Source organism: Danio aesculapii, chromosome 7 (assembly GCF_903798145.1).
Source record: "Danio aesculapii chromosome 7, fDanAes4.1, whole genome shotgun sequence".
Classification (NCBI taxonomy): Eukaryota; Metazoa; Chordata; class Actinopteri; order Cypriniformes; family Danionidae; genus Danio; species Danio aesculapii.
This window is the reverse complement of record NC_079441.1, coordinates 41063849-41088039: the sequence shown is the minus strand read 5'-3', so window position 1 is coordinate 41088039 and position 24191 is coordinate 41063849. Positions and strand designations below refer to the sequence as shown.

Here is a 24191-nt window from a genome sequence, read left to right as displayed (position 1 = left end):
AAATATATACTGTTGGTGTGCCTTCAGGAACAGAGTTGGGAAATACTTACATGCATTCCTACAGTAAATCTGTGTTATTAGCATAACGTGATTGTGAGAATTAAAAATATATACACGTTTAAATGATTAGTATATATTTACACACCATGTTACCTGTACCAAAATGCAAATACATTAAACATAAGCCCTTCAAATGACAAAGGAAATGTCAGACAACCTCTGTTTTCAACTTACGACAGTTCAGGAAAACAGAAAACAATTATGTTGAAGTAAAGTACAGCAGTCATGCAGAAACTCCATTAAAAAGCCATAGTGCTTCGTCTCTCTTTCCCTAGAGCTGAGCCATGAATCACTTGGGTTTGAAATTAAAATCAACTCAGATGTAGAGATGGTTTGCGAGTGTGAAAAAGCAATGATTAATTCAAATTATGAGACTGCGGCTCGTTTTAATCGCATTCATTTCAAAGTATAAGTCAACATTTAAGTGCCTACAGATGCTCCGTAAAACACTGCCAGCATTTCTTCTCAAACATGAATCTGAAATTAGAGCTTCGTGTGTGGGCAGACGGCATTTACTATGGAAGCAATCCATCAGAAACGTAACATTTATATCAATATCTAACCAAATAAATAGGGATTACCATAAACAATTTAGTGTGGGCCTGTGGAGCATTCGGATGCCATTTCATCGAATAAAAACCACACCACATTTAGCAACCCACTTTCCAGGCTGCAATTAAAACTTATGAAGCTTATAATAAGCTCACGCGTTTACAATATTCTCCCCATTCACGGCATGAAGCGTTGGTAATACAATTCTGTGATCCTCTTTTCGTTGCTGCCAATAATATGACAGCCTCAATTCAAATCTTTTGAAAATACAAATCTTGTGAGCTGCTTAAGAGGTGCACAAATCTAACGCACACTTTGATGGCTGACGAGGAACAAAATGTCTCTCAACCTTTCCCCAAATGTAATTAAGACTTCTCTATCTCCGCCAGCGATCTCGGAAGACAATCGGCGTGGCATTAGGAGATCAGAACGGGAGATTAGGATGTAATGAAATAAAGGCTGTTAATTGGACTGGTCTCGCATCATTGGCATATCGGAAATAAGCTGTTTCAGGATAAATATCGGGTTTGTGTATAGTCAGCGTCTAAGACTGAGAAGATATAACTACATTATTCTACTCTCTAACTGACCGAGAAAAAAAAGGACTTGATTCAAATGACAATATTTCAAGACTATAAGTGGATTCTTAACAACACCTGCACTAACAGGCTTATACTAAACCATGAAAGCCTAAAAATAAAATCTAGCTTTGTTTCTTTTTTTGCTTCCCCTCCTCAAAATCAGTTTCTATAACCCCCTGAGGAGTCAGAGAGAAGTGCAGTCAGAGAGATGGATGAGGCAGACATATTAAATGAACATCTCCTGGGTGAGAAAGTGCAGACATGGAGGCCTACTCACAGTAAACAGAAGTCGTCTAATGGGTCTTTGCCTTCACTTAGCACAATTACTTAGTAAGACAATATCATGTACCAGAGGACGTTCAGTCACTATGAGCCATTCAGGCTTGAAATCCTCTGCCATCATAACTTGGTTATGGGTTCAATAGAATGGAAACTCCAGCCATGCAGAATGGCTGTTTTTTTTTGCGTGATGGGTCAATAACATGAAGATGTTCTCTGATATCAGTAAGTATGTGGCTTAGGTAAGATCAATTCTCCAGATTCAAATTCTCCAGAAACACTTTTATAACCACATGAATTACCACTAGAATGAAAAGCTCAGTTTTGACCATATTTGGATTGGTTGTGAATATTAAAAAGCTCTGCTCTGATGCTCCACAACTTGTGTCAGTGCCTGCTCTCTCTCACACACAGACACACACAGCATGATGTACTACATGTGTTTGTTGCCTCATTACAAACATAAGTGATAAGTTTCACAATATACAGATGAGGCCTTTAGAAATGCACATCTCAGGGAACAGAATGCCACGACTAGCCACGGTTAGCCACAGCACTCAGGGAAATTCTCTAACTGAGGAAATACATTACCAGTAGGGGGAAGCCAAGCTTCATTTTCAGTAGTGGCCAGTTTTGAAAGCGGAGGACTCAATGCCGCCAGGTCACTGTTTTTCCCTGGATGGTGGAGGTGTTTTCTCCATGTTTTTTTTTTCATATTTGCTAAAATCTAATACAATGCTGTGCCTGGCATAATTGTGTTTATTGTTTTCTGATAAGAGAATAAGTTTCATTTTAAACAGTATTGCAGACTCGCTATAGCCATTATGTTATATAATGTGTTGTCCCAAATGACTAATAACTGTGCATTACTACAACACGTTTTATTCGCGAACATTAGAACTGATTTCAGTTCTTAGTTTGTTCATTTCATTTTCCGTTGTTTCATTTTTAAAAAAATCTATTCATTTAACTTCTTTGTTTAATGACATCACGTTTAGTTATTTATTTTTGTCATTTGTTTTTGTCAAGTTAAAAAGGTGTGTTTGTGCATGAAATGTGCATGTTTAGATGCCTGTATGCATAGCCGGACCTCCCTATAAGTGAACTAAGCGGCTGCTTGGGGCCCCGTCGCCACAAGGGGGTCCCCACAGCAACCTATTGGTGCGAGCCGTTTTCTTGCTGAAATTGTTTTAGTTGCATTTTGCAAATTACCTCTATTGGCAGTGCTTTAGTACTTAAATATTTTCACAGAAAAAAATAAAATAAAATTAATTAATTAATAAAAAAATAAATAAATAAATAAAAATCATAATTTTATTAATTAAAAGTTAAAATTGCTTTCGTGTGAAGGTCATGTGATCACCAGGAAGCACGCTCCATCTCATTTTTCATATGTGTTTCTCATATGTGTTCTGTGTTTTTGCGGTTGGAGTTTGTTCTTCCAAAGTAACCTGTAAGACCAACCGGTCACCACAAGAACGTGAATCCATGCACAAACACAGCCATGGCCTTTGCTTCATTGCCGGCCCCATTTATATACCTGATTTAAATTAGAAATTGGACCGCGAAAATGAAACGAATACTCTTCAGGCGTAGAAAAGGAAAAAATTATGACGAGAAGAGACAAACACAAAGTCATTTTTAGTATCGCTTTTAAGTGCTAATGATTATGTTAAAGACAATCTAGTAGCACAATTATCGAAAATAGGCAATTACAAATTAGTAAACGTCGTCTACCGTCTTTCACTGACCTATTTTGCACACAGGTAATATTTTTTCCTGAGACATGTTTATAAAAGTTATGTTCTAATTGAATTAATCATAGTTTAATATAAGCTCTGGACCCTACATCTTAAATGAAAAGAACAGGGAAGGAAACTTAAGAGAATAATATAGTTTGTGTTTGGGTATTAACATTAACCTAGTATTTGTTGCTTCCCTTTATCTTATGTTTTCATATTAATCTTTTTCATATTTATATGATTTGCTTATTGATTTTATTATTTGTGCATCAATCTTTGCATTAATGTTAACATTTTTTTTGTTTTTTTATGAGCTCAGAATGTATATTTTATTATCATAAAGAAACTCTAATAGAAAGAAATGCATTTTCACTTTTGGCTAATTATTGTACAGTATCGTTTCATTGCAGGAATGCAGGGTTTTTGCTTTTGGAATTTATAAAAAAAAAAAACTCAACCTAGAATATTTTATAGAATCTATTCTAGAATCTTCAATCTGTTTGCTAAATTAATGGAATATGTTTTAAACACTGGACGCAAAACAGGAATCACTGGTCACTTTATTAAAGATTATTTCATTCTTAATTTTTGAAGCTGCTAGTTGACAAAAACAGTGCTGTTTTAAAATGTCCAAATCATTCGGACAGATATTCAATAAAAGAAATCAGGCTTTACTTTTCTATTTCATTGATTGTATCTAATAAGCAATATAATCATTTTGGGCTGGTTTGCAATAGCAATACTACACTATTTAGAGCAAGGTAGGGGCCCAAAATTATTCTGCTTAGGGCCCGCAAATGTACAGGGCTGGCCCTGCCTGTATGTGTGTGAGAGAACTGCCGAAAGAGTGCTCGCTTCACAGCTCTGTTCAAAGCTCAGCATTTATTGATTGCAACAGCCTTTCCAACATATTGAAAGTGGCTGTTTTGAAATATACAATAAATATAAAAAATTTTTCAATTTGTTCCTTCATTATATATTGATTTCTAAATAATAGATAGACTATACTTATTTATACTTATATTGCAAAGAAAACATTCACTAAAACAAATTTTTCAATTATTTTAGTCTATTTACGTTTTTATTTTTAAAAAAAATCTATATTTAAAGTATATATATATCTTAAGGAATTGCTAATTTTAGACTATTTCTTTTATTCATTTTAGCACCAAAAAAAGTTGTCATGCAGTTTTATAGAAACTTATACACTACCTGACAAAAGTCCCACGATTCTCACAGAAATCAGTAAAGTTTGATGAAGAAAAAAATCATGATTTGGGGTTACATTCAGTATGGGGGCGTGCGAGAGATCTGCAGATTGGATAGAAAAATAAACAACCTGAGGTGTCAAGATATTTTTGCTGCCCATTACATTACAAACCACAGGAGATTTCTTCAGCCTCCACATCAAAGTTACTGAAAGCAAAGAAAGGTTCTCCAGGATTGGCCAGCCCAGTCACCAGGTATGAACATTATTGAGCTTGTCTGGGGTAAAATGATGGAGGAGGCATTAAAGATGAATGCAAAGAATCTTGATGAACACTGGTAGTCCTGCAAGAATGCTTTCTTTGCCATTCCAGATGACTTTATTAATAAGTTATTTGAGTCATTGCAGAGATGTATGGATGCAGTCGACCAAGCTCATAGGAGTCATTCACATTATTAGTTAATTTTTCACTGCTCCATGACTTTTTATTCTATACTGTACATTTTTACAAGACTTTTGTCTAAGCAAAGTCAGACCTTATTGTCCTAATTAAATTTTTAAATATTTAAAATAAGCATAATCTAGAGGCCTTTGCCTTTCATATAAGCCACTTCTGATACTCAATGATTAACTAGAAGTCAAGTTATTATTTGTTGTTCCTAAAACTTGGAGAGGTGACAAGACTTTTGTCAGGTAGTGTAGTTATTATGATTGTTAATTAAAAAAAATGTTATTAATAAGTGTTGCAGTATGCAAATAAGTTATGGATTCTTCTTATTTTCTATTTTGAAGAGAAACAAAAATATTTGTGATATTTTTAGCTTGTTTTATTATTATTATTATTGTTATTATTTAAACCAAAACATGTTTTTGGTTATCGTGTTGGCATGTACATAGATTGTGATGTAATTGCATGTAATTCTTGTTCTGCTTTGGGTTCATTTTTTGAAATTATTAAAATATTCATGCAGTCTCCTTGCAGTTTATTTCCCACACACATTCATAATCATAACGTTTGCCAGCACTGCCTCAGCTCATTTTATGAATGTGCTTAAACACTTAATTTATTTTAAATGCTTATCATTATGGTTACATTTTTCTCTGTAATATGGAAAAATGGTACAAACAACATTATTTCTCAGCCCTGAGACAGCACTTTCTCTCCACATATACTTAAGCAATTAAATGAATATCATAAATGTGTGATTAGTGGACTAATGACTTGAATGACAATTAGTTGACACTGGGGAATGCCCCAAAGTATAAATAAGGAACAGCTTGGCCCCGCCATAGTATCTGAATTCCAAAATGCACCAGAATACCATGGTACTTCCTATTGGGTGTGGATGAAGTAATCAGGTAAATGAACTGCAATGATGGATAATTTGAAGAATGTTATTTCTCATTTCTCTGTATGGGCTTGTTTCTTGTAGGAGGTCAGCTCCTGCTGCTGATGGGATGATTTGCTGCAGGATAAATCTTCCCCTTTCAGATTTCAGATTCAGACGCAGCGTGTTCCCAGGCTAATTCTGGAGTTAATATCCTCACTGTTCAACCCAATCAAATGGGATTTACCCGCAGCCCTTGCATTCTCCTGAGAGATAGATAAATAAGCAAATCTGCACCAGATTAAAAAGAGGCACATAGAAACGCCATTTATTAGATCTGTCGCTTACCTTTATAGCAAAATCTCTGTTTCCAAAATAAAATGTCTAAACCTGAGGCTAGTCATAATAACTCTTCTCAAATGTAGAGAAATGTGCAGTTTTCATTTTTTCTAAGAGTCCGATTTCATTATAACAGGTACGTAAACCACACTCACCTTCATCTCAGCAGGTTTGTAGTGCCTGCGGTTCTTGTCCTCATTGGCTGTTCTGAAGCCGTCCCTTAAGAATCGCTTGAAGCCATACTTGCCCTTCAGCTTGCGGACTATCTTGTCCACAGTCTGGGAATACAGAGCATCATCATCCACGGCGAATGCTGGGTAACTGATGCAGGGCAGGAGGGCTGAATCTGTGTTCTAGAAAGACAAGAGCACTCGCATTAGAAGCAGGCATTGAGCGACTCGCTGCTGCTCTATTGAATTTGCCTTCCATCAGGAAATATTGAGGGAACCCAGGGTTAAGTGAGCACTTTCTTCCTGAGAATGGTCTATTTTTCTGCATTAGCCTGTGCAGTTTTAATAACACATTAGTCAGACTCACGGAGAGGCTTTAATACATGTGATATGCAAGTCTATACACTTGAAGCTACTGAATCAAACTACCTTTGAAATGAAGAATATTTCTGCATAAAGCACAGCCTTCATTAAGCTTAATTGTGTTAATTTACCTGTTCTTTGGCAGAGATCACTTTGTTCTCCAGTAAAATTGACACAGAGAACAATCCGATCTGTGCTTTGCTTATGGAAAAAGACACTTTGCAAATTGATTGATACAATGCATGGAATTTTTTGATAGGATTTTGACCAAAAAAAAAAAAATTCTTTCTTCTTTTGAACACAAAAGAAGCATTAAAGCTGAAAGCAGCGATTAAAGGGACCTCCTACCCGGACTCAACGCCGAACGGTAACCTTAGGATGACAGAGAACAGTGGACAATAATAATTAAAGCTGATATAAATAAAGAATAACATGAGAAAATCTTTATGCCAAACTTCCTTCTGTCAGCAGGTGGCGCAATGACTGTGACTCAGTATTGGCATGTAAATGTCTTTAGGAGAGGAATCTCAATGAACCTGTGAATTTTCAGGCAAATCAAACATTGTTTAAATGAGTTATACATACTTCCTCCTCCATGGCAAAGCACAGAACTTTGCCACGGACACGTCCTTTGACGAAAACTCTAGAGCTTCACAATTTAACATCACAAAGACCTTTGGGTTATACTGACAAAACTTAATTGAATCTGATAAAATGTCTAGGAGGAGATTGTTACAGTGTAAAACATGTAATTTCCTGTTGCCAGCAGGTGGCGCTATGACTGTACATACTGGATATTTGCATGTAACCGTGTTCAGGTCAGGACTGTTATCAAATATGTGGATTTTGAAGCAGATCAGACAATACATGCCCAAGCTATAACAACTTCCTGTTTCGTGGCGATTCGTCAAAGTTTGAGAGGCCGCCATGGACACGGCCTTTGGCGAAAACTCTAGATCTTCGCAAATTAACATCACCAAAAAGTATTCTGAAGTATTCTAGAAACAGGTTACCAGTGACATCCACACATCCTTTTCAAAATATCTTCTTATTTTTGGTCAACAAAATAAAGAAAAATCATAACTTTGAATCATGGGTTTGAAAATAGGTGAACTATCTATGCCTTTTAATTTCTCTACAGGTGATACAGGTGCTATTATAGGGGTCATATCACACACACAAAAAAAAGAAATGTATAAGAACGAGGTATGAAATTGAAGTTGTTAAAATCTTGAGTTTTTCCTGTCAGAAAGCTAAATTCATTAATGCTCATTCATTAAGGCTCAAACTCAGTGCTTTGTCACATTCTGTCACATACTGCAGATTGACATCTAACTTCCTCAATGTGTTTAACACTTGTTTCACATACAAACTGACTTTACATTGACATCTTAAGCTCAAATTATACACATTCTATGTTAGTCTGAGCATGTGAACAACTAAGTATACCCATAAGGGAGACAGTGGTTATGAAACACTAAATTATGAATGCTTTTCAGGCATGAAGTCTAGACTATCAGTGCAATTTAAGTGGGCCTTAGGGAATAAAATTTCTATATATAAAATATATATAACATGACCCCTTTAATAACAGATCTAAATAGTTAGTTTGCATAGATAATAGACAGATTGTTTATGTACAACTGTAAAAAAAAGACTCACATGGGAACGAGACTCCCTTGGCAGGAGAGAGCACAGAGTCTGTCTGTTTCTGTTATGAGCATCCAGATCCACGAAAATGACTGACCAGGAGCATCCCTGCAGGGCAGAGGTAAACAAACATCACAAATCAAGCATAATAATGGACAATTTGTCACCTTGTCTTGATGGACAGAACTCCACAGCATTATAAGAGAAGGGGAGCTACAGACAATTTCACAAAGTCAGTAATGTAAGATTTGCTTAGAAGCTTTGAAAAGTAACATTCAGTCCTGCACAGGGTCTCCAAAAATCAAGCCAGCTCTCGTTCCCACAAAACCACATAATCATACTGCTTAGACGCAACGGTTACCAAAATCATTTTAGTGATTACTTTAGGATTGTGGTGTGTGTGAGACAGTTTCACAATTCAAAAAAAAAAAAAAACTGAAATCACCATCCACAAAAATCAACCAATTTACATTCTATCTATCTATTATCCATCCATCCATCCATCCATCTATCTATCTATCTATCTATCTATCTATCTATCTATCTATCTATCTATCTATCTATCTATCTATCTATCTATCTATCTATCTATCTATCTATCTATCTATCTATCTATCTATCTATCATCTATCTATCTATCTATCTATCTATCTATCTATCTATCTATCTATCTATCTATCTATCTATCTATCTATCTATTATCCATCAATCCATCCATCCATCCATCCATCCATCCATCCATCCATCCATCCATTATCTATCTATCTATCTATCTATCTATCTATCTATCTATCTATCTATCTATCTATCTATCTATCTATCTATCTATCTATCTATCTATCTATCTATCTATCTATCTATCTGTCTTCCCATCTGTCTATCCATCTATCTGTCTGTCTGTCCCTCCGTCTATGCGTCTATCTATGTGTCTGTCCGTCTATCTATCTAACTATCTATCTATCCGTCTATCCATCTATGCGTCTGTCTGTTCTTCCATCTCTCTATCCATCTCTCTATCCATCTATCTATCCATCCATCCATCCGTCTATCTATCTATCTATCTATCTATCTATCTATCTATCTATCTATCTATCTATCTATCTATCTATCTATCTATCTATCTATCTATCTATCTATCTATCTATCTATCTGTCCCTCCGTCTATCCATCCATCTATGCGTCTGTCCGTCTATCTATCTATGCGTCTGTCTGTTTATCTATCTATCCATACATCCATCCATCCTTCCATCCATCCATCTATCTACCTACCTGTCTGTCTGTATGTCTACTGTATCTACTGTATCTATAATCTAACCCTGATTTCCACCCATCATATGCTTTGAGTTAAACTACAATTGCATTAACTGCATTCACATTTTGTTAGATTTTTAGTTCATTTTTCCAGAAGCCCTCATTGAACGGCATCTTCTTGGTTATTGAGGGCAATCCAATCAGAACAAAGTATTGCCTCATTTTCCTCCGCATTCCTCGCACACCTCTCCATTTAAACTGAGAGCACTTTTTCAATTTGGCTTTTCCTGCTTGCCTAGACCGATTATACAACAAGCACCATTTTGTGGCACATTTAGCTCATCTAGAGAAGCTCACAAAGAACCGAAATGCTTATACGAGCTTGTGAACCAACAATTTACATGCTGAGAGGGATTGTAATGTAAATGACTGTGAAGAGAGTGAGAATGGGAGGCGTGCCAGTGATATGTAGTCTACAGCAGAATACACCATCATCTACTGACTGAGATAAGAGCTGACTTTAATCTGACTGAGAACATTTGCAAATCAACAATTCAAATCAAAGTGTGGATGTAAATGCTTTCTAAATACTGTCTAAGTCTGCATGCTATTTTAGTATATTTTGTATGGCTCCTCGATATTGGAAAAATTGATAATTGTGATATTTTGTTATTCTGTGATATATATTGTGATGTGAATAAAATTTTATCAGATGACTTGAATAGATCGATTTGGAAATAATTTACGAAAAATAAAAAAATCGAATAAACAAGCGTAGATAATTACAATAAATTAAAAGATACTAAACAGAGTACAAACAATGTTTAATTATTGAAACAAGAAAATAAAATCAATTGAAAAAATAAAAATGATTAAAACAGATAAAAATGTGCTAAAACAGGTTATAAAAGAATGAAAAGAAAAGAGAGATTTAATCTTTATTATTCTCATTCAGTAAAGGCACAGCTAATCAGATGTGTTTTCAGTCTTGATTTGAATGTGCCTAATTTTGGAGCACATCTGATCATTTCTGGAAGCTGACTGCAAAAGCTGGGGGCGCAGTAGCTGAAGGCCGATTCACCCAGCTTTCACTGAACTTGGAATTTCTAATTTACTTGATCCTAATGATCTGAGTGATCTGTTAGGTTTGTATTCAGAGAACATATCTGTAATGTATTGAGGTCCTAGGCATCAAAAACACATTCAAATGATAAACTATAATCCAGACAGCATTATATATTCCACGATATGACAATTGTGAATGATCACATTGCCATACCGACGCTGAAACGATATATTGTGCAGCTCTGATATATTACTTTATTTTTACTTTTATTGCACAGAACTGGCATAGCTATCTTTATTTCTCTTTTTTGGAATTCTTGATGTCAATTTTGGTTTATGGAAAACAATTATGAGAGAATAATTCGATCTTCATTTGTGTTCTGAACATGAACGTAAGTTGTATGGCATTGGAAGAGTCAAACCATTCAACTTTGAATGAAAATGAAAAGGGCTAAACCTAAAAATTAATGACTGATTCATGAGAAACATAGCTTCAAAAGAAATCTAAAGAACTTCACATCAGGATGTTGTTTTGGATTTCCTTATATGTGGCACATGTACATTCACCTGCCAAAATGACATTGCGTGTAGGCACGGGCCGGTATAAGATTCTGACAGTTTGATAACCTTGGATAAAAATATCACAGTTTCACGGTTTTGTGATTACAGCTCTAAAATATGTTTTAAATATCTGGGTGAAAAACAAAATCTTTTTCACCCTTTGAGCACAATATATTTTATTTTGAGGAACTTTTAACATATTTAGGAGCAGTAAACATATCAGATTTTTGTCATGGCAGATTTTTTTTTTTTAATTTTTTAAAACCTTAACTTTTCCAAACCGCAGTATACCTTAAAACGGTTATCGCAACACAATCTCACAGCAATTTGTAACTTTTTGATTTAGTGGCTAATTCGTATGAATTCGTACGATCTAATTCGTGCAATATAGTACGATTTGTTCATCCCCCAATGATGGTTAGGTTTAGGGGGTGGGGTTAGGTGCCACGTCTCCTTTTTAAAAATCGTACAATTTCGTACGACTGAATTCGTAGGAATTTTACGAATTATCCACTAAACTGACAAAATGTAAAATACTTACGTTTTCTCGTGAGATCAGGCTAGTTATTGTCACATGCCTAAATGCGTGCACCCAAAAAAGTAAACTTCTGCCGACACCGTGATGATGTCACATTTGTCATTGTTCCCCAATGAACTTTTAGACACGACGAGCATAAGTCAGCCTTCGGCCAATCAACATTTGTTTGCAGCAATGTGCTTTTTTATGTTATTAAAGTGAAGATAATTAAATAGTTATGATGATAATATATAGCTTAGCATTTTTAGATAATGCAGCTAGGATGATTGTTTTTGTCCTATGTAATAAAAACATATTGGCCTCGGGACATAAATCACTTGGAAACAAAAATATATAGATAAACTAGACACCTCACTAACTAATTACTCTGAGCATCTTTGAATCTTAGCACAGGAATTTGTACGATGGTTTAAAACAAATGGCGCTTTAATTAAAAAATGAAAAAAAAGAGCAATATGGAGCTCAACATATGGCGTCAAAGATCTACCTGCTTTCATCCTGCTATAACAGTGCTCCGTTCCAAACAAACACATGGAAGCGCCTGCTTTGACGTCCACATTGAGTGAGAAAATGGAGCGTGAGAGCCATCATTAATAACATGACCCACGTGATGACACAGCATGCCTCTCATCCAACTGAGAGACACATGGCAAAGCCAGCCATTTGAGACCTCCATTAATTCACAACAGCATAGTGTACAGCAGTCACTTCCATAAAGCAGTTTCATACACCGCACCATGTTTCCTGCTAATGACAAAACACAGAGAGCCGCATTAGAGAGAAACTTGGCAAAAGGTCAAAACTACAGTGGCCACACAACTGCCCCATGTTTCTAAAACTTGTCTGTCCTTCTGTTAAACAACTGAGAAACAATCAAGGTTAACAATACATTAAACACGGCAATCCGAAGGGCCTTCAGTTGTGCATGAACCGAGGTGAGTTTCTTCTTCCGAAATGGATGCGCTTTGAGGATGTTATCACTTTTCCGGTCCATTACCAAATATAATGGATGTGGCCCACTGCCATCTTGATTTTCCCTCAACACCAAAACAAATTAATCCCACTAATGACTGCTTCAAAAAGAAAAGAGCACCAAAATCAGATAGAAGGAAGCCGTATTCGCCATCCATCAAAGTTGGAAATCTGACAAAACGAATAGCTCAAACACAATCTAACCCAATCATCTTGATCACTTGGTTTTGATTTTCCCTCTTGCATTGGACACATTTATGCAATGAATTAGGACCCTGTGCAGGAGCAGACACATTTATTTGTTATAAAGATAAAGAGAGCCGTTAGTACACTGTGTCCATCAGCTGTTTTCAACCACTAAAATCTTCCTTTTAGGGACATTAAACACAGTTCCTCAAAATGCATTCATTACTCACTGATTAAAGAGGTGGCTCACATAAAAATTAAACTTCCATCACCACATAGACTCAATTATCTCTTTTGTAGTCTGTTTTTAGCTATTGATTACAAGTTCACAACACTGTATTGGTGAAAAAGTTCAGCTTACACTTATTTACTTACAAAATATATTAATTCATTTTCTTTTCAGTTTAGTCCCTTTATTAATCAGAGGTTGCCACAGCTAAATGAACCGCCAACTTATCCAGCATATGTTGTACCCTTCCAGCTGCAACCCACTACTGGGAAACATCCATACACTCTCATTCACACATACACTATACGGACAATTTAGCTTACTCAATTCACCTATACCACATGAAACCAGAGCACCCAGAGGAAACCCACACCAACATGGGGAGAACATGCACACAGAAATGCAAACTGACCCAGCCGAGGTTCGAACCAGCGACCTTCTTGCTGTGAGGCGACAGCGCTACCTCACTGTGCCCAAAATATATAAATTAATTAACATAAATCAATCAATATAAATCAACCATAATGCTTTCAAATAACATTGTTAATGTCTTCATCAAATCTTTTAACAGCACTGGTTCAAATTTTTCACATTATTTTTTCAAATATATTTAGGGCTTAAAGCGCGTAGTGCTGAAACCTTATTGTATTTGTTAGGATTTTTATTAATATTATTATTATTATTATTTATTTTTTCAGCCATAATAAAGAAGCAGACCAAACTGTAAATCAACAAATAGCTACATGTGACAAACTATGTATAAGCATGACTAATGACTTGTAATAGTTTAACTATTAACTCTTTGATCTGTGTGTCAACATTTTGTCTACTGTGGATATGTTTTAGTGTCAGCCATACAGCTTAGTATGTTTGAAGACCTAAGACCTACAGTAATTGGCGTTAGTGTCAAAAGTCCTTAAATGCTTGAACCCTGCATAACACTGATTGAGGCTTTAATTTTTAATGCCCATATAAGCCATTAACCTAATCAAATCAGCAACAATGTGATTTAAAGCTTTGATTTGGAGCAAAACATATTGAAATATGAAAATATGAAAATATATGAATGCATAAAATCACAACAAACAAGACTGTGTACTTACTGGCTTTAAATGAGGGAACTACAATTTCATGATGCATTGCAAAAGACACACTCATTTTAGAAATGACTTGTATCAACAATACATTATTTGGTACATACACCAAAATAAGTATTAACTGGATTTAATTGATGTTTGAGTAAAATGGAAGACAATAAGGTTATACAAGTAAACGCATTTACTAACATGACCAAACAATGAACAACACATTCATCACACTATTTGTTCATGTTATTTAACGTAACTTAATGAAAATAAAGGTGTTCGTTGTTAGTTCAAATCAACTCAACAGTGCATTAAAGGATGTTAACAAGCATGAATTTGGATGTTAATAACGGATTAGTAAAGGTTGAATTAATAAACCCTGTACAAGAATTGTTCATAATTAGTTCATGTTCGGAAATACATTGACTAATGAAACCTTATTGTAACGTGTAACCAATATTGGTACTAATCTATAAAGGTTCAAATAAAAAAAAAAATGTCATTTTGAGCATTTTATTTTGTCTTACTAATTAATTGTAAATCCAGAGAATTTCTAAGTGGTCTCTGTGTGACCATTTGTGTTGTTTTATGTGAATTAATGAAGCTTTGGTGCTCTATGTTCTAGAAGCGCATCTACAATTGATTACCAACTTGTGAACAACAATGTACAACACATCTGTCCTCTGAGGTTTATCAGTTATTGTTACAAATTGGTTTCCCAATGGATAAAAGTTAATGAATTTTACTTTCGGAATAAGGGCAGGTGAATAAATTACGACAGAATGTAAATTTTTGTTAGTTTAATCCCATTAAGCAATAAGCACTGTCAGCAATACCTGATTTCCAAACAGATTGAATCCATTGATGGCTTCCAGGGCTGCCTTGGCGAGTCCCACCGAGCTAGAAGAGAACAGATCAGATCACAACTGAGCCCCTTCTTTTTAGGACAAATGAATATTGCACTAAATAGATTTTTTGTGCGAACAGAGAACCGAGCTCTCATTAAACCCAGTTCTGTTCCTCTTCAGGTGCCGGTCTCTAAAGCCGTTTTATCCATGAAAGACTCCTTTGAGGTTAAACAAAGCTAATAATTTCTGTCATTTTTGCTTCTTCAGCCACTCACTCTTGTGAAGCATACGATTAGAGCACACGATTAGAGCTACATAGGTGTGCTGAGCAATAAAAAAAAAGTATCCAATTGCTCTTGGCGAGGAAAATCAATAGCAAAAATGCAGAAAACGAGCAAACTGAAAGGCACTGGGAGTAATTCTAAATTGAAAAGAACACGGTAGAATCCAGGTCTGCCTCGTGCATCCAAACCAAACCATCAGCCATGATCACAATCAAGCTACATAAGGCTGAGGCACTATTGATTTTATGCCTAGACAGAAGGGAGACCCTAATATATTGGTAAATTCTGACAATGATGCAGAAAGACTATGTTATACTTACATTCAAGCTTATTGAGCCAAATCTTAACTAGACGTGGTAAAAACTGACATGAATATTATGTTTGTTGAAAGTTTTATATTAATGCTGAAAAGTGGGTTCTGTATTGGTGATTGGGTGAAATATTTTTATTCCCATTCTAATTAAACTGAACGTTTGTGACAGAATTGCAACAGAAAGTTTTAATCAGGCCTCTAGAGTGGTCCTGAATTACAGCCCTCAGGAGTTTTGTGACTACTCGTAACATCAGTTTTTTTTTTTTTTTTTTTAGAATGTAAGAATGTTGCCTCTAAAACACTAAAGCTAAATCTAATTGCAATCTTTATTACACTTAATATAATGACGATAATAATGGCTCAATGATTTTAACAACGTAGCAAAATTCCAATCATCTGATGAAATTAAAGGTTTTCATTAAGGGACTAAAAACCTGTCTTAGGTGCATAAAATTGCAATACTAAATCTTCTTAATAAGACTAATTTACATGGATTTAAGGCTGCATTCACTTCTCAAAAATAGAGTAGAAATTGATAACAAAAAACTATTACTGAAAACTATTCCTGCCATTTATTAATTGCCATTTACTTCTGTGATGGCAAGGCTACATTTTTTTAGCAGTCATTACTGCAGTCTTTAGTGGCACATGATCGATTAGAATGTAATATCGGTTGTTTAATAAATTTAGTTGATTGATGGTGTATTAATATTAATATTTTTATGGGATATGGTTGCTCTAACAAAGAGGCTAAAGACCATGGCCTCAACCATCTGTCCCTAGAGCACCTTTAGAAGGAGGAGTGAGGTTTACCTGCATAACACTTCGTTAGTTGTCCTCCATTACACTCATTCCAACCTCACTCCCATCCCGGACGAGCCCCCACATGTAACCCAAAAAGGAGCATCTATTTATTTACTCCCTATTCATTCATCCTAAAGTAGTGTAACCCACTGGTCCTACTGCACCCAAAACAGTCTGAGCTAGGATGGAACTGGCAATTCATAGCATGGGAGTCGGTTGCTCTAACAAGGAGGCTAAAGACCATGGCCTATAGTGTCTGTCGCTAGAGCACCTTAAGAGGTCAGAGGAGTGAGGTTACCTGCATAGTACTTCGCTAACTAGCCTTCATTACAGTAGCATTTATATAACCTTTATATGTTTTCCTTATTCTGTTAAACATAAAAGGAGATATTTTCTACAAAGCTGAACAACTGTACCCATTGACTTTGTATGGTAGTAAAACAAATACTATATGGAATTAAATGGGGTTTCCAACTTTTGTTAAAATATCTTATTTTGTTTTTAACAGAAGAATAAAACTTTAACAGGTTTGAGTAAGAAAGATTAGTAAATGATGAGAGAAATTTTAGTTTTGGGTAAACTATATCTATTATCAATGTTAGAAAAATTTTCGCTGCTCAATGCTTTTGAAGATTCGATGATACTTTTCAGGATACTCTGAGTATAATGTTTAGAAATAAACATTTATTTGAAATAGAAACTTTTGTAACATTATTAATGTTTTTACCATTTACACTTCAAGTTTCATAATTACAGTACAAAAGTTAAAAGTACAGTACATACTTTCTGAAAAAGTGAACAAAGTAATGAAAATGAAATAAATATATATATATATATATATATATATATATATATATATATATATATATATATATATATATATATATATATATATATATATATATATATATATATATATATTATTATACCAATTACACCAGCTCTCCCCTGCTTGACCGACAACTGAGTGGTGAATCATAAACTGATCATTATAAAATATTTCAATACCTGCTTAAAATGCTAAACTAGATTCTTCATTCAGTTAAAAGTGCAAAGAGCAGAAGTCAATACTCTAATTGGCTCAGTGGGGATGCTGTGACTTCAAGATAAGGAACCTGTGATTGAGAGAATCATTATTGAGGCTGGTTATGAAAGAGAGGCAGAGTAATGTGCTGGAGTCACTGCCTATCGACTTGCTCTTCTAAAAAAAGCATATTGTCTGGGCAAAGCCACAGTCCATACTGTCTGCAGAGTGCTGAGAATCACTTCTGCATTGGGCAGATAGCAGCTTCTCTATGTGAGTCCTCTCAGTTAGAGTTTATTCACTCATGGACTCAACCAGAGGAGGTGAAATGAAGTGCTACCCTTTCTGGAGGGCCATCAAAACACGCTCCAATCTATAACATCCTCAACATGAGCTGAAACATTCTCACATTGTTCCAGGGGCTGAGTTGCATTAATGCGAGTGGTAAGCAAACATTTGTTTTACTCCATACTGAGCATTAGGAGTACTTTGAGAATAAATACAGGTTTAGAAAAGAAACTAATGCTCTGTGCCATTTTGAGTTGTGATTAAAATTAAATTACACAGCTGAATTTTAAATTAAATTCTTTGCCTAAGACAATCAGCATTCAACATGAATATGGATGAGCTGACACAAAAATCATGGCTGAAAAATAGCTGAAAAAAAAAATATATATATATACAACAGTTCTGTCTGGTTCTCAAATCTGATTGGCTCATAGCTGTCCGATATTCTGCAATAACAGCACTCGTACAGGCTCTTCACCCTTGTGTATTTCTCCACCCACATAGATTGACAGCAGATGAATAGACTCACTACAGTTTGGCAAATATTGCAGCTGTTGGACAACAATGTACATTTTAGGGCTTTTTTTAAAATGAGAATGTAGTTGTTTAGATTGTATGCAGTATATTTATAAGCATAGTGCCTTATAAATGTTAATATTTTAAACATTTCTAATTTCGAAGATACAGCGCGTCGGCATCCATCAGCCTGTCATACTGAGCAGAGCAAAGATGGTTGATGTTCTGCCACAAGATGGCGACAAAGAGCGCATAATTAACCTTAGTGAAGAAAAACTCAGCGAAATTTCAAACTCCATCTGATCAAGTCATTATAAAACAGGCAAGTGACATTCTAAGCCGATCTCTCTTTCTTTTGTATGTTGTAGTTCTGTATTTATACCATAGCAATCTGTTTGCTTTGCTTTGGCTTTTTGGAGTTAATTATTGTGATCTCCTAATTCCAACAGAGAAATACTGGGAAATATCTGCAGACTGATGACATTTCATGCAGTTCAGCCTTATAATCTTAAAATGTGGGCAAAATCGCCTGTTTTGTCATCACTTTAGACAATATGTTAGAGAATCACTTAAATATCTCTAAAGTGACTTTGCAAACAACGGTTTTTGCTGTTTTGACCATCAAATCCCAGCTCCAGATGTGAATGAATGGCGAAAGTAGTTCCTCAAACAATTTTTGAGACTCTCTGTGTATGATTTTCTTTTTTTTTTTATTTGCACAATTATGCCATCGAACTGTTGTGTGAACGCAATTTCACACTTTTAGCAGTGTGATATGGCTGTATAATGTCCCTGGTGGGACACTAAAACACTCGGCCTAGGCTTCTAGCTAACGCACACCTCCCACTAGTGCTGCTACTCGTGTGATATTGCTCATATACATACACGCAAATTAACCATCCGTATAGAATGAGCTGATATTAAAAAAAAAACTATATTTAAAAATCTATAATAATTTGTCAAAAGAGACAACACTAAAACTAATTATTTTAAATGCTACAATTAAATGTAGAAATTAATTATAATGTTTTGTTTAAAAAAATGGATTTATTACAAATCACTGAAAAATCTTAGTGTTTTTATAGATTATCATTCAGGTAAACTTAACAGAAGTCATATTAAATATATTTTTAATTGTTATAAAAAGATATCATGTATGCACAAATATTACAATGCTGGTTAATATCAACAAGTACATGTATAAAAGACTCATTAACTGCTATTATATTTGATCAGTAGGAATTTTATTAAAATAACTATACTATCATCTAGTCATATTATATTGTTTTATATCTACATCACTTGTCATGTATCAGGTTAATTTAATGACAAATCTATAAAAGAGAACAGAAAAGAAGTGACAAAACTCACCTTGAATGCAGTTCTGTGCTTCCATTGTTATATTTGCTTCCCCGTTCCCACATGCCAAAGTCTGGCACACGGTACGCCCTTTCCACACAGAAGACCAGATTCTGAATAAATGATACCTACAAGGGCAAACATGTAAAAAAAAAAAAAAAACATCACACCAAGCTCTCAATCTATACATTAGCAAACATCAACATGTGAAAAGGTTTACACAGAGAAGTAGCCCTGCCCTCTTGCCGTTCTAGGCCATGACTGTTTTTTTAATATGCCAATTCATCAGCATTCCTTTATCTTACCCATCTAATATTCAGATTATTCATGAAATTAATTTGAATAATGATTTAAAATACAGAGCAGCGAAAGTGATTCATCACTTCTATGGGTGGCATTGGTAATGTTATAAGCCCCTCGATACTTCCCAACCCCAATGTGGAATGAAGCCGTAAGAAAAATAAGATGGGAGAAAGAATGATGACTTTACGGTACATAAATGAGGAAATGTTCAAACACCCGGGGAGGCTGGGCTGACAGCACTTTTAATTTAACATGAAGAGAACTGAGGGCCCCTAAAGCACGCTAAAATGGGGCATCGAGGAAGGTAGGCGAAAGACAAAATGCGGAGGGGAAAAAAAGAGGAGAGAGGGATGGCTTGAGCATTTTTATTTTTGGGCCTGGACTAAGATGATTAATGTGACGAGCTTTATGGTATCTTAATGAATACCGCTGGCCCGGGGTGGCACTATTTTCTCTCTTCTTCCTTCTTTCGGCTGCAACGAGCAAGTGCAGAGAAGGAGTGTAACTTTTATGAGCATAAAGATGGATCAGTTACAGTCGCTTGTGTTTGCTGGATAATATGTTTAATTAATCACTGTACTGTTTGGTCTGCAAGTCAGTGACATAGTCTTTCTTACAATAGACATTTATTCTTTCTTACATTTATTAATCATTAGTAAGCCAAATATTCCTTCTAAGTAATGTAATAGGTTAAAGTTTTAAATGAGCTTCAAAGAGAATAGGGGGCTCACACAAACAGTTCCTAATCTCTGGTAGATAGGATTAGAAATTTAAACAAATGATTGTCAATGCTGTCATATGTTCCTGCACAACAGCACCAAATATAGTATTCTATATATTTTTTTCTTTTTTTTTCCCCAAACAATTACAAATGAGTCAGTCCTAAATAACAAGTCTAATTCAACCTGTTGCCAATTCTTGTGCATAAACTAAAAACAGGCAAACAAAACAAACAACAAAAAAAAACTAAAAGCAAAAAACAATCATAACTGAAACAAACTAACTAAAAAAACTAAAACAAAACCAAATTGAAAACAAAAGCAAAACAACAAAAAAAGCAAACGATGTTAAGCCAAGCAAAACCAAACAACAACAAAGCAATAAACAAAACGACATAAAAAAACAAACAACAAATATAAATTTATACCAAAGCCAAAAACAAATCTTAAATAAACATATACTACCTTTGCGAACATTAAATAAACAGATTTTTTCACTGCAAACTTTCTGGCTGGATGACCAACAAGAAAAGGCTAAAAGCAAAAACAACCATAACTGAAACAAACAAAAAAAATAAATCCAATACTAAACTGCAAACAGAATCATTAACAAAAACAAAACAAACCAAGGAAAAAAAAAAAAAGAGCAAACAAAAAAAAAAAATCAAACAATACTAAGCTAAGCCAAGCCAAACAAAATCAACAAAGCAGATTTAAACAACAACCAAAACAATAAACAAAATTAATAACATTATAAAACAAACAAACAAATATAAATTAAAACCAAAGCCTAAACGTTTTAAATGAGCTTCAAAGAGAATAGGACATGGACACAAACAGCTCTTAATCTCTGGTAGATATGATTAAAAATGTAAATGATTGTTAACTTTGCATATGTTCCTGCAGAACAACAGCAAATAAAATATTCTATATATTATTTTTATTATTTTTCCCAACAGTTACCAAAATGTAGTCACAAATGAGTAAGTCCTAATTAACAACTGAAGTCTAATTCAACCTGTTGCCAATTCTAATGCATACAATAAAAACAGACAAAATGAAAAAAAATTAAAAGCAAAAACAACCATAACCAAAACAAACAAACTAACAAAAATAAAACCAAAACTAAACTGAAAACAAAAACAAAACAAATAAAACAAAAACAGAACAAACAAATCCAAACAATACCAAGCCAAGCAATGCAAAACCAAACAAACTCAACAAACTAAACAACAACAAAGCAATAAACAAAACAACTACTAAAAACAACATAAAAAAACAAACAACAAATATAAATTAAAACCAAAGCCAAAACCAAATCTTAATAAACATTAACTCCTTTGAAAACATTATATAAACACTGAACACTTTTCACTGAAACAGCATTTGTTGTCACATCCTCGGTCTGATCACAGGTTCATTCCTTGTGTTTTGTCTTTAACTCGTTTTGTGTTCACTCACACCATGCTTTGTTTACTTCTCGCTTCCCCACCCATCCGCTCTATTACTTTCCATCAGGTTATCTAGCTAATTCCACTCACCTGGTTTCCTTGATTTCTCACCCTATTTACTCCTCCCTTGACCGTAGTTCTGTGTCAGATTGTAGCTGTTCCCCTTCCTGCATGTCGGGCGATCTCCCGGTCTAGTCCTGTTCCTGCTTAGTCCTGTGAGTTTTGTCGTGTCTGATGCCCTGTCGATTTTTCCTAATATTGTTTTCTCCATCTGCCTTCAAGCCATTTCCCACCCATTTTTGTTTCGCTGCCCATCTGATTCTCCGTCACTACTCAGCCGGCTTTCGCCTCTCTCTCGCCGGTCTCAAAGCCTCCGTCTTCTTCGTGGCCACGCTGATTCAGTCAGCAGCCGCCGGACTCATCGCCCCCTGTCGGGTGTCAGGATATTGCACCCACTTGTGGATAGTTTCTCTGGCCTCTTCGGAGTTGTTTTATTTTGTATCTTTTCAAGACTATATTTCCTCACTGCTCTGTGTTTTTTGTGAATGGTGGGCCATTGTGCCAGCTCCATTACGGAGGAACTTTCAGTTTTTTTTTTGTTGCCCCCTTGAGAGAATTCAGGCTCTATAAATAAACATTATTGAAGACCTGCACCTGTGTCTCACCAATCTTCTCTTCATCCAGATCCCTGACATTACAATCTGACCAGGATGGACACAGCAGGTCAAGAATCGGTCAGGTCTGCTTTAGCTCAACAAGGAGTTTTGTTAGGTCAGCACGAGTCACGACTCACCAGCACCTCCAGGGAAGTGGAGTATCTGACCAATCAGGTGGCTGATCTCACGGCGCGCCTACAAGAGCTTCAGTTCGAGGCCCTGCAGGGGGCTCAGGCGTCCCACCAGGCCCCGGAACCGCGCTGCAACAATCCCCCCACCTATGATGGGGATCCCTCTTCATGCCGGGCATTCCTGTCCCAGTGCTCGGTTGTCTTCGCCCTCCAGCCACGCACTTATGCTGCTGAGGAGACTAGAGTGGCCTTTGTACTTACCCTTCTCACGGGCAGAGCTCGTGACTGGGGAACATCTGTCTGGGAGGCCAGAGCACCATGCTGTTCCTCTTTCAGTAATCTCCGCCATGAGATGATCCGGCTCTTTGACCGATCTGCCAGGGGTCAGGAGGCGGCAGACCAACTAGCGCGTCTTCGTCAGGGAGGTCAGTCTGTCACTGAGTATGCCATTAAATTTAAGACACTGGCGGCCTCATGCGATTGGAATGAGGAGGCCTGTCATGCCATGTTCCGAGCGGGACTGAATGAAGACATCCAGGATGAACTAGCTACCCACGACCTACCACAAGACTTCGACACCCTCACGAATTTGGCGCTTCGCATAGAGGGCCGTCTCCGTCGTCGAGATCATCGAAGACTATTTCACTCTTCAACCAGGAGGGAGGACCCTTGTTCCCTTTCCACCACAGTACCTCCCTTGGACCCTGAGCCAATGCAAGTGGGACGTCTCCACCTAACGTCTCTGGAGAAACAACAGCGACTAGCTCAGGGCCTGTGTCTATATTGTGGCAAGCCAGGACATTTTGCTGTGAAATGCCCAGTAAAAGCCAAGGCTCACCAGTGAGACGAGGGATCCTGGTGGGCGCTATTCCTTTCTCTTCCCCCTCATCTCGCACCCTCCTCCCTGTTGTGGTTCAGTATGAAGGCATTTCCAGTTCCTGTTCTGCTCTCATTGACTCGGGGGCAGAGGGAAATTTCATGGACCGCGCTGTGGCTGCTCAGTGGGGTATTCCGACCATTCCTCTTGCTGAACCAGTTCTCGCCCACTCCCTTGATGGTACTCTTATCGCCACCGTTTCACACACCACCCCTAGTGTAAGTCTTATTGTATCCGGCAATCATCGTGAGGTTACCACGCTTTACCTTCTAGACTCACCCAGTGCACCTATAATTTTAGGGCACCCTTGGTTGGTAAAGCATGGCCCTCACGTGGATTGGTCTGGAAATTCTGTCTTGTCTTGGAGTCAATCATGTCTTAAGTCTTGCCTTGGTCCTGCCCTGTTTCCTGTTTCTGTACCTTCTGTGTTACAGGTTGAGTCTGTGGATCTGGCCGGGGT

At 36.3% G+C, this 24191-nt stretch overlaps 1 protein-coding gene across 3 annotated transcripts in view; it reads right to left on the bottom strand.

The window, feature by feature from the left end:
* phkb (phosphorylase kinase, beta) overlaps positions 1–24191 on the bottom strand; it is a 149769-nt gene that overhangs the window by 81602 nt on the left and 43976 nt on the right. For all 3 annotated transcript variants that reach the window (XM_056461969.1, XM_056461968.1, XM_056461970.1), the window contains 4 exons: positions 19607–19722; positions 14995–15058; positions 8284–8379; positions 6244–6441 (listed from right to left, as the gene is read on the bottom strand). In XM_056461969.1, coding sequence (XP_056317944.1) covers positions 6244–6441; positions 8284–8379; positions 14995–15058; positions 19607–19722 — 474 coding nt within the window. The remainder of the gene's footprint in view (positions 1–6243; positions 6442–8283; positions 8380–14994; positions 15059–19606; positions 19723–24191) is intronic.